The sequence below is a fragment of the Panthera onca genome, chromosome C2 (genome assembly GCF_046562875.1).
Source record: "Panthera onca isolate mPanOnc1 chromosome C2, mPanOnc1 haplotype 2, whole genome shotgun sequence".
NCBI lineage: Eukaryota > Metazoa > Chordata > Mammalia > Carnivora > Felidae > Panthera > Panthera onca.
The window spans coordinates 67,524,609-67,536,925 of NC_138347.1; the positions used below are offsets into that span (position 1 = coordinate 67,524,609).

Consider the following 12,317-nt stretch of genomic DNA (forward strand, 5'->3'; position numbering starts at 1 on the left):
GTCTAGTAAGAAGTTTCTTCAGCTGAGGTCAAAGAAGTTTGCTACCTGTTTTATCCTGTAGGATTTTGATGGTTTCCTGTCACACATTTGGGTCTTTCATCCATTTTGAATTTACTTTTGTGTATGGTGTAAGAAAGTGGCCTAGTTTCATTCTTCTACATGTTGCCATCCAGTTTTCCTAACACCATTTGTTGAAAATACTTTTTCCCATTGGATATTATTTCCTGCTTTGTCAAAGATTAGTTGGCAGTATAGTTGTGGATCCATTTCTGGGTTCTCTGTTCTGTTCCATTAATCTATGTGTCTGTTTTTGTGCCAGTACCATATTGTCTTGATGCCTACAGCTTTGTAATACAGCTTGAAATCCAGAATCATGATGCTTCCAGTTTTGTTTTTCTTTTACAGGATTGCTTTGGCTATCTGGAGTTTTTTGTGGTTCCATACAAATTTTAAGATTTGATCTAGCTCTGTGAAAAATGCTGGTGGTATTTTGATAGGGATTGCATTAAATGTGTAGATTGCTGTATGGAAACCAATTTGACAATAAATTATATTTAATATAAAAAATGTGTAGATTGCTTTGAGTAGTATGGACATTTTAATAATGTTTGTTCTTCCAATCCATGAGTATGGAATGCTTTTCCATTTCTTTGTGTTCTCTTCAATTTCTTTCATAAGTGTTCTATAATTTTCAGAGTATACATCTTTTACCTCTTTAGTTAGGTTTATTCCTAGATATCTCATTGTGTTAATGCAATTGCAAATGAGATCGATTCCTTGATTTCTTTTTCTGCTGCTTTATTATTGGTATATAGAAATGCAACAGATTTCTGCACATTGATTTTATATCCTGCAACTTTGCTGAATTCATGAATTAATTCTAGCAATTTTTTAGTGGAGTCTTTCAGGTTTTCTACATAGAATATCATGTCATCTGCAAATAGTGAAAGTTGCACTTTTTCCTTGCCAATTTCGATGCCTTTTATTTCTTTTTGTTGTCTGATTGCTGAGACTAAGACTTCTACAACTATATTAAATAGTAATGGGGAGAGTGGACATCCTTGTCTCATACCCGACTGTAGGAGAAAAGCTCTCTGTTTTTCCCAATTGAGAATGTTACTAGCTGTTGGTCTTTCATATATGGCCTTTATGATGTTGAGGTATGTTCCATATATCCCACCTTCTTGAGGGTATTTATCAGGAAAGGATGCAGTGTTTTGTTAAATGCTTTTTCTGCATCTATTGACAGGATCATATGGTTCTTAGACTTTCTTTTATTAATGTAGGGTATCACATTGGTTGATTTGTGGATATTGAACCAGCCCTGCAGCCCAGGAACATATCCCACTTATGGTGAATAATTCTTTTAATGTACTGTTGAATTCAATTTGCTAGTATCTTGTTGAGAATTTTTGCATCCAGGTTCATCAGGTATATTGGCCTGTAATTCTCCTTTATAGTGGAGTCTTTGTCTGGTTTTGGAATCATGGTAATGCTAGCTTTGCAGAATGAGTTTAGAAGTTTTTCTTCCATTTCTATATTTTGAAACAGTCTGAGAAGAATGGGTATTAACTCTTCTTTAAATATCTGGTAGAATTCCCCCTGGGAAGCCAGAAATTGTTGATTACTGATTTAATTTCTTTGCTGGTTACACATCTGTTGAAATTTTCTATTTCTTCCTGTTTCAGTTTTGGTACTGTGTGAGTTTCTAGGAATTTATCCATTTCCTCCAGATTGTCCTGTTTGTCGGCATATAATTTTTCATGGTATTCTTTTATAATTGTTTGTATTTCTGAGGTGTTGGTTATGATCTGTCCTCTTTCATTCTTGATTTTATCTATTTGGGTCCTTTCTCTTTTCTTTTTGCTAAGTCTGGCTAGAGGGTTATCAATTTTGTTAATTATTTCAAAGAAACAGCTCTTAGTTTCATTGATCTTTTTACTGGATTTTGTTCTATACCATTTATTTCTGCTCTAATCTTTATTGTTTCCCTTCTTCTGCTGGCTTTAGGCTTTATTTGCTGTTCCTTTTCTAGCTTCTTTAACTGTAAAGTTAGATTGTCCATTTGGGACCTTTCTTGCTTCTAGACCTGAATTGCAATATACTTCCCTCTTAAGACTGCCTTTGCTGCATCCAAAAGGTTTTGGACTGTGATGTTTTCGTTTTCATTTTCTTTTTTCTTGTGGTTGACTTCAAGTTTCATAGCGTTGTGATCTGAAAATATGCATGGTATGATCTTGATCTTTTTGTACTTGTTGAGGGATGATTTGTGATTCAGTATGTGATCCATTCTGAAGAATGTTCTTGTGCACTCGAAAAGAATGTGTATTCTGCTGTTTTAAGATGAAATGTTCTGAATATATGTTAAGTCCATCTGGTCCAGTGTGTCATTCAAAGCCATTGTCTCCTTGTTCATTTTCAGCTTAGGTGATCTCTCCATTGTTGTAAGTGGGGTGTTAAAGTCCCCTACTATTATTGTATTATTATCAATGAGTTTATTTATGTTATTAATTGATTTATGTATCAATTATGATATAATGCCCTTCTTCATTTCTTATTTCAGTCTTTGTTTTAAAATCTAGTTTGTCTGGGGCGCCTGAGTGGCTCAGTCAGTTAACCGTCGACCTTGGCTCACGTCATGATCTCACAGTTCGTGAGTTCGAGCCCCTTGTCAGGTTCTGGGCTAACAGCTCAGAACCTGGAGACTGCTTCAGATTCCGTGTCTCCCTCTATCTGCCCTTCCGTTGCTTGCACTCTGTTTCTCACATTGTCTCAAAAGTAAATAAACATTAAAAAAACTTAAAATCTAGTTTGTCTAGATATAAGAATGGCTACTCTGGCTTTCTTTTGATGTCCATTCACATGATAGATGGTTCTCCATAGCCTCACTTTTAAACTGTAGATATCTTTAGGTCTAAAATGAGTCTCTTGTAGGCAGAAAATTGATAGATCTTTTTTTTTTTTTTATCCATTCTGCTACTCTATGTCTTTTGATTGGAGCACTTAATCCATTTACATTCAGAGTGATTATTGAAATTCATGAATTTAGTGCCATTGTGTTACCTGTAGAGTTGGTGTATCTGGTGATGCTCTCAGGTCCTTTCTAGTCTTTCTTGCTTTTGGTCTGTTTTTTTTTCCTCCACTCAGAGTCCCACTTCAAATTTCTTATCAGGCTGGTTTAGTGGTCACAAACTCCTTTAGTTTTTGTTCGGGAAATTCTTTATCTCTCCAACAGCCTTGCTGGATAGAGTGTTCTTGGCTGCTTATTTTTTACATTCAGTATGTTGAATATATTTTGCCACACCTTTCTGACCTGCCAAGTTTCTGTGGACAGATATTCTGCAAACCTGGTCTGTCTTCCCTGGTAGGTTAAGGACATCCCCCGCCCCCCCTCCCGGCTGCTTTCAGGATTCTTTCCTTGTCTGTGTATACTGTGAATTTGACTATGATATGTCTTGGCCATAGCCAGATTTTGTTGGATTTAATGGGAGTTTTCTGTGCTTCTTGGATTTTGATGTTTGTGTCTTTACCCAGATTAGGGAAGTTTTCAGCTATAATTTGCTCACATAATCCTTCTGCCCCCTTTTCTCTCTCTTCATCTTCTGGGACTCCTGTGATATAAATGTTATTATGTTTTAACAAATTGCTGAGTTCCCTAAGTCTGCCTTTGTGATCTCTAACCTTTGTTTCCCTCTTCTTTTTCAGCTTCATTATTTTCCATAATTTTATCTTCTATGTCACTAATTTGTTCTTCTGCCTCATCCATCCTTGCTTTTGTGGCCTCCATTTGGGTTTACATCTTTGTTATAGCATTTTTAATTTCAGCCCGACTAGATTTTAGTTCTTTTATCTCTGCATAAATGATTCTGTGGTGTCGTCTATGCTTTTTTTCAAGCCCTGCTAGTATCCTTATAATCATTGTTTTATTTATTTTAAAAGATTTTTTAAATGTTTATTTATTTTTGAGAGGGGGGAGGGGCAGAGAGGGAGACAGAATCTGAAGTAGGCTCCCCACTGTCAGCACAAAGCCCAGTGTGGGGCTCAAACCCTCCAACCATGAGATCATGACCTGAGCCGAAGTCCAAGGCTCAACTGACTGAGCCACCCAGGCATCCCATAATCATTGTTTCAAATTCTAGTTCAGAGATCTTACTTACATCTGCATTGACCAAATACCTGGTCATCATTTCTTCCTGTTCTTTCTTTTGAGGGGACTTCCTCTATCTTGTCATTTTGGAGGAAGAAAAAACAACAATAATAGAATGAAATAAAAATGAAAAATAAAGGGAGCCAGATCCTAGGTGTGTTTTTGTCTGTTTGTTAAGAGAGGCTTGATAGAAAAAAAAAGAAAAGAGAAAAGAGGAGAGAAAAAAATTTAATTTAAAATTTAAAAAATAAAAAGAATAATAAAATAAAATTAAAAAATTGTGCTTTTTCTGTATACAAGAAACAAAAGAAAAGAAAAACAACACATCAACAACAAAACAAAAACAGAAGGAACAGCAAATGAACAAACAAACAAAAATGAAGCTAGATCCAGTTTCCCCTATAACTGAAACTTTGCAGCAGTCTGTGATCAGTAGACTAAGCTCAGGGAAGGGATCTGTGCTGGTCTTCTGCAGGAGGGGCCTCCAGGGCACAGTGGAGGTGGGGGGGAGGGGTGGTTGATGGTAGGAGGGAGGCTTGGTGTAACAGCTCCATTCTCCACTTGGTGGCATTGTGTAGCTCACTGGAGTTGATTAGTGTTTGTGGGCTAATGGTGGAAATGCCTTCACCCCACTCCCTAGTCTCCAGAGTGTGAAGTTTGTACCTTCACAGATGTGCAGTTGCCCCTTTTGTCTCCCAGGCATCGGTCAGCTCCCTGCCTTCCCCCTGTCTCCCAGGTATCAACCTACTAGGGAGTGCCTCCCTCCAGATTTTTATCTCAGGAATGGCTGTGTTTCAAAACCCCACACTTCAAAGACCTCCACAGTTCCAGAGAAAAGGGTCTTGCTGCACTGTGGCCCACTTGTCCCAGGAAATGGTTGTACCATTATGCAGCAGTAGCAGCTCAGAGTTTGTGGTAAATTGCAACACATATCCCGCTCCAGGGTTTGCTACCCTCAGGCAGTGTCTGTTTTTATATGGGTGAATGTGGCAGTTTGATGGTGCCCACTGGGTCTCTTGCCCATGGGGAGACTGTATCACCTCTACTAAATGCACTCCAAGCTGGGGAACCCATTCTCCTGTGCAACCCAGGGAATCCTCAGACCATGCTGCCCATTCCCAGGGTTCTGACCTGCTTTCTCACCAGAGAACCACCAGGGAGGGGCTAACCTCTGAAACTTCAGACTCTGTGCTCCACTGTTTATAAAAACCTGGTGGTAGTGAAACCTTCTCCTTTTCTTTTCCCCGTGCTAAGTTTTTTTGCGCAGTCCCCTGTACATGTTTTTACTCTTTCTCTGTTTTCAGAGGGAAGAGTGCTTTTTTGCACAAACCCAATGTGCTGCTCTCTCTCCCTCTCTTTCTCCTCTCTGTGAAAATGCTTTCCTCCCCCTCTGCAGCACCACGGCTCATCTCTCCCCCATTTCACCTCACTGCACCATATACCTGCCACATTCTCTCCCTCAAATTATGTAGATTGTTCTGTTAATCCTCAGCTTGATTTCCTAGCTGTTCAAAATGGTTTGATATTGATCTAGCTGTGTTCAAGGGACAAGACCAGGGTTCCCTTATTACTCTGCCATCTTAACTCCTCCTCTCCTCTCTTAAGTTTCTTAAAAACAATAACAGAAGATTTAATTACAAGTATTACCATGTCAATTAGTTGGTGCTGTAATGGCTATGCCCTTTAGATGAGGCCTGTGCTATCCACTTTACCACAGCCCCCATCATTCCCATTTAGCCTGCTTCATTTTCTTAATTGTTTGCCTGTGGGTATTTGAGTATGAGACCTTGATTTAGAAGCTTAAGTCACGGTCTTCTATTAGCCTAAGAAAACCCGAACATATGTCTATGTATTGTTCATAATATCAATTGAAGCAAAATTTACCTATTTTGAACCTAATGACCCTTCGACTCAGAAAATGAAGGACATTTGGATGTCAGACACTTTTGATTTCAAGGACTTTTGATCTTGATGTTTTAATTGCTATTTTAATCACATTATACTTTAGATATTATACCTACTACCTAATAATGGTTTCACTTCAAGAAATAAATGTAATTTTAGAGTTTTTATTCCATTTATAACAAATATTAGTAGACATAGCCTATATAAAATAAAACCAACCATAACTAAAAACCTACAGACAAAGAAATGAAGATTATAGAATCACATATATTTGGTAACATTAATAACAACAACAATAAAAGACCCTAAAAAAATATTTTTGACCAAAATTCTACAGAAAAATTATCTCTTTTTCACATAATTTGAATGTGTGAGATTTGAGTTAAAAAATAACGGCCAGTAAATAGAATTAAAAATAGCAGGCACTATTTGATATAGATTTTTCAACATTTTGATCAACAAAATGTTTAATGTAAGGTATACCAAGAAAATAATTAATTTTGATAAAATTAATTTTAGTAAAATAAAAATTTTAATGGAAAATGTCCAAAACCAGTTTAATTATGCTTACATAGAAAACTGGACAAGGAAGTAAACTTTCTCAAGAACATGCTGAAAATTCATTGTGTTTGTATAATTTAGACACCATTTTATATTTAAAATATTGGTCAGGGGCACCTGGGTGGCTCAGTTGGTTAAGCATCTAACTTTGGCTCAGGTCATGATCTTGCTGTTCATGAGTTGGAGCCCTGTGTAGGGCTCTGTGCTGACAGATCAGAGCCTGGAGTCTGTTTCAGGTTCTGTGTCTCCCTCTCTCTGCCCCTGCCCCCTCTGCCCCTCTCAAAAATAAATAAACATTTAAAAAAAATTTTAAAAATAAAATAAAATGTTAGCCAGGATCAAAATACCTATAGTTCAAAATGATGGAAATCCAAACTACAGTATCAAAATATTCTGCCATTTTAAGGACTTTGTCAATAATGGTATCTGATTGACTGAAGCCTGGTAAGTGAGTGCAGTGTTACCAAAAAGAATTTCAAAAACTGAAATTGTATAGAATTTGTTCAGTTTCTTGAAGGATGAAAATACAAAAAGGGGATGGATATAAGATCACATAATGTTGTAGGTTAGAAATATTCACTTGTGACTGCTGATAAGCCTATTTCTTCTTTCTCTCACTAAGAACACCAGTCAGGATCCTCAGGCCTGGAAGATGAAAGACACTCCAGCCAACAAACTGTCCATTGCATGGCAGCTACCACAATATGCCCTGGTTACAGCTGGGGAGGTCATGTTCTCTGTCACAGGACTTGAGTTTTCTTATTCTCAGGTAAGTTTTTCCAAGTGAAAAGTGGAGGTATATATATATTTCTCAGAGAAGGATGAGGTTTAATCCTAGCACTGCCTTAAATAGGTATGTGATCCTGGTCAAGACCTCTCTATTTTTCGGCCTTAGATTCCTTACATATGACCCTGAACAGAGAGTCATCTTGACTCCCAGGATCATGGCAGGGCAGCATAGTAGGTGATGCTCTTTGGGATCTAGGAAAGGGTACTTTAGGAATGAGGACTGTGGGAGCGCCTGGTGGCTCAGTAGGTTGAGTGTCCAACTTCTGCTCAGGTCATGATCTTGCAGTTCATGAGTTGGAGCCCTGTGTTAGGCTCTGTGCTGACAGCTCAGAGCCTGGAGCCTGTTTCAGATTCTGTGCCTCCCTCTCTCTCTCTGCACCTCCCCACTCGGGATCTGTCTCTCTCTCTCTTTCAAAAATAAAAATAGATCACAAAAAAAATTTTTTTAAAGAATAAGGACTGTGAAGTCAAACTGGCCATGTTCAAATTCTGACTGTACAACCTATTGCAAAAACTTGAGCAAGTTAATGATCTCTGATGCTATTTTTCTTTATGTATAAAATAAGAATACTGGTAGAATTTATCTCTTAGGGTATAATGAAGATTATATGGTATAATGAATTAAAATATTCAATTAAGAGCTCCATCTTATTTTTACTGTTAACATTATTTCCATGCCCTGAATCAAACACCACAGCTGAACTTGGGGGGTGGGGCAGGAGTTCAAATTTGGAAACTTTTGTGGGAGAAGTTTTCTGGATGCATGGGTCATATGGATGCTGTAGGGCGTTTGTTTACTCACAAACCTGTGTCCTCTTTAGGCTCCCTCTAGCATGAAATCTGTACTCCAGGCAGCCTGGTTGTTGACAGTTGCAGTTGGGAATATCATCGTGCTTGTTGTGGCACAGTTCAGTGGCCTGGTACAGGTATGGATCTGATGGAAGTAGGAACTTGTCTACACATGATTTCCCCTCCAAGTTCCTTTTCTCCCTGTTCCCCTATCCCTTTGCCCCTCACATTTCCTACTCAGCGCTGCGGCATGAGATGGGCTAGATATAAACAGACATGGCCAGGAAAATAGACATATAAGAGTGGCAATAATGGCCATCATAGGCCCATCGGAGGAGACACCAGTGAACCCATTCTTCTTTTAGCAAACCTCTGCCTACACTGGTGATCCTGAATCAATCTGCTCATCCTACAAAGATCCATTTAATTTCAAGTTTCTCCACATTCGTCTCTATATTTATTTCTTCCTGCAGTGGGCAGAATTCATTTTGTTTTCTTGTCTCCTGCTGGTGGTCTGCCTGATCTTCTCCATCATGGGCTACTACTATGTTCCTATAAAGCCAGAGGATTTACAGAAGCCAGCAGATAAGCAGATTCTCCATACCCAAGGAAACGTGATCAACCTGGAGACCAAGAAGACAAAGCTTTAATGGCTCCTTGGCCTCTGCCCAGACCCCAATCTCTGGCTTTGGTCTTGGCCATCATCCATCTTAAAGCATTTTTTTCTCCTACTTGGTCAGGGAATAGAAGTAGCATCGTATCTGAGATGATCTCCTTCATTTTTGATAGAAGCAGTTCTAGGACTGGATTTTCCAGTACATTAAAGTACAAGTCCCCTGAGACTCTATGTCTCCCCATCAATTACTAAACCCGTAAACATTGTGTAGTATTGCTGAAGCAGGCTAGGTGTTTCTAAATGTCCATTAAAAACACAAATGTATATTGAAATTAATTTCTGGGGTTATGCAAAGTTATGTAGGAATCCCTTTACTTGCCATTTAGAACTAATGACTCCTTTCTTTGAGGTGCTGATTCCGGGGAAATATTGCAGAATAACAGAAATGGTATTTCAAGTTTCTTCGTAAGCAACATACTTATACTATTACTAGGACCTCATGAATTAGTGTGTCTGGTGCAATCTGGTTCAGGGGCTGGCCTGTCAGCTACCCAGGTTTGATAAGACCTTTTTAGTAAATTTTTCAGTACAGGTGGTAGGAGACAAATGACATTTTATTAATACACAGAAGAAATATATCTTTCTGATAATTATAGTATTTTATCTACTAACCAAAATAACTTTTCTTCATACTGGTAGATCTTTGGAGACCAAATTAAATATGCTAAGCATGGTTCTGGAAATCAAGAACAAGTATAACTTGTAAAAATCTTGGGGTGCCTGGGTGGCTCAGTTGGTTGAGTCTGACTCTTGATTAGGGTTCAGGTCAGGATCTCATGGTTCATGAGATGGAGTCCTGCATCAGGCTCTGCACTGAAGGCATGGAGCCTGTTTGGGATTCTGTCTCTCCCTCTCTCTCTCAAACATAAATGAATAAACTTCTTACAAAAATAAATCCTGTTGAGCCATTCTTCTACAATGCACATTCTTCTTGGGACTACAAAATTTCAGCTGGATTATGCCTTCCTGTGGACAGTTGTATAGACACTTATTATAATTTTCCAACCATACCTTTTCAATGTCACTGGGCCAGCTTTTTATTATAATTACATCATTTCTAGTTTATTGCAACAGATATTTAATAACAATAATATTTTTATGAATTCAACTTCCTTTTTTATTATCACCCTCTTCAGCCTCAAAGTAGTGGTCTGTTTTGATAGTTTTTCCTATTTGTCTTTTCCTATAATTTTAATTTTTTTCCAATTTTTTATTTAAATTCTAGTTATTTAACATACAGTGTAATATTAGTTTCAGATGTAGAATTTAGTGATTCATCACTACATATACCACTGGGTGCTCATCACAAGTGCACTCCTTAATACCCATTGTCTATTTAATCCATTCTCCCACTCACCTCCCCTCTGGTAACCATCAGTTTGTTCTCTATAGTTAAGAGTCTGGATTGCCTCTCTTTCCCCACCCCCATGTTCATTTGTTTTGTTTCTTAAATTCCATATATGAGTGAAATCATATGGTATTTGTCTCTCTCTGACTTATTTCGCTTAGCATAATAATCTCTAGCTCCATCCAAATCATTGCAAATGGCAAGATTTCATTCTTTTTTAGGACTGAGTAATATTCCATTGTATATATGTACCACATCTTCTTGATCCATTCATTAGTTACATAATTTTTAAATGCCGTCTCTCCATTTAGGCCTTGGAATTTCTTGTTTATTAAAAAAGTTACAATAACACTCTAGGTTTAAGCTTATAAAATGGTGATGCTCAGTGGAGGGGCTTGGTCCCATATAAAGATCCTATCAAAATCTGTAAGGGGATGACAAAAGTGGTAGAACACAGGGTGGTTTTTTTTTTTTCTGTGTTAAAATGTCAAAAACATTACCTTGTACACAATGAATGAACCAGTGAACAGGCATGAGGATGTCATTATACTACTGTGCATTTCTAGGGAAAAAAGTTCAGAACCACAATACTACAGAGCCTCACTTCTGCTGGTTTTGCTCCATTATTCTCATCTAGAACTGTGTTGAGTCTCACACAGTAAATGTAACAAATAAGAAAAGTTACTCCAATTTCCCAAGTGTTACATACTTTAGTTTTACTGGCCATGATTTCAGAGATACTGAAGTGATAGTAACACCATTCAGTTTCCCCAGATATCTTGCTGTAAACCTGACCTTACTTCTTCAGAAGATATTGTTTGTTTTTGAGCAGCCTTAACTCAATCTCCTCTATGAAATATTGTTTAAGGAGAAGTTAACAGTGCTCTGTGAATAAAAGTTTCTATGGACAAATACATTTTGGGAATGAGGCATATTATATCCTCTTCCATAGTAAAGATTCTGAGAAATCCTGCAGTAAAGACAAAGTAAAAACACTTTGTTTAGCCAAAATGGTATAGTAATCTGCAAAACAATGGTTTGGGGGAAAACTGTGGGAGGCAGTTCTTCCTTATGCTGAACTAAAACCTTCCTCTCTCAAACCTCCTACCATTGCCTCTTTTATATGGCAGAACTTTTGCCAATTGGGGAGAACTTTTATGTCTCCTCTTCAATCATCAAGTGAGTGTACATCAAGTTAAAGATTCTCAGCTCCTTTATTTTTTTTATTTTTTTTTTAATTTTTTTTTTAACGTTTATTTATTTTTGAGACAGAGAGAGCCAGAGCATGAACGGGGGAGGGTCAGAGAGAGAGGGAGACACAGAATCTGAAACAGGCTCCAGGTTCTGAGTGGTCAGCACAGAGCCTGACGCGGGGCTCGAACTCACGGACCGTGAGATCATGACCTGAGCCGAAGTCGGACGCTTAACCGACTGAGCCACCCAGGCGCCCCATCAGCTCCTTTAATTACTTTAATGGGTTTTCACAGGGCACAGTCCAGCCCTTTCAACATTCTTTTTTACCTCTTCTGAGAAATGTATTTTACCTGAAATGTAGCAGTGGCTCAGAAGCCTTCTTAACATGATACCTGGAGCTAAATACACTACCAGAAGTGGTCTGACTAGAGGAAATAAGACCTGCCTTTCTGTAAACAATATACTTCAGTTAATACAACCTTTGGTAATATTAGATGTTTTTGGCAACTCTACCATGATATATGCTCATATTCCAACCAGATGGTTGGCTAAAATATCCAATTTTTTAAAAGAGCTATTATTTATCCAAAAACATCTTTGAGTTTCACCGTGTGCTATTCACCAAGTTAGGTATTGGAAAAACAAAAGTGAATAATCTACTATACCTATATGAAAGGTTACCTCACTCATCTTGACTGACTGTCAAGATCCTAGAAAGAACAGAAGCCTTGAGGAAGTTATGGTATATTGAGGAAGAACAAGAAGGACAATATTACAGGGCTCCAATAAGGTAGAAAGTGGATGCAGTCAGAAGAAGCTAATGACCAGATGATGTGGGGCCTTGTGACTACAGTAAGACCTTTTGATGTTACTGTTTTGTTTTTTTTTTAATTTATCTATTTAAATTC

General features: G+C 37.9%; 1 protein-coding gene across 3 annotated transcripts in view; it reads left to right on the forward strand.

Moving 5' to 3' along the window:
- SLC15A2 (solute carrier family 15 member 2) overlaps positions 1-9,762 on the forward strand; it is a 35,093-nt gene extending 25,331 nt beyond the window's left edge. For 2 of the 3 annotated variants that reach the window (XM_078453061.2, XM_060639799.3), the window contains exons 20-22: positions 7,236-7,382; positions 8,224-8,328; positions 8,665-9,762. In XM_078453061.2, the coding sequence (XP_078309187.2) occupies positions 7,236-7,382; positions 8,224-8,328; positions 8,665-8,841 (429 nt within the window). In that variant the 3' untranslated portion in view covers positions 8,842-9,762. The remainder of the gene's footprint in view (positions 1-7,235; positions 7,383-8,223; positions 8,329-8,664) is intronic. The other variant, XM_078453062.2, reaches the window with a different exon arrangement.
- The last annotated feature ends 2,555 nt before the right edge of the window (positions 9,763-12,317 follow it).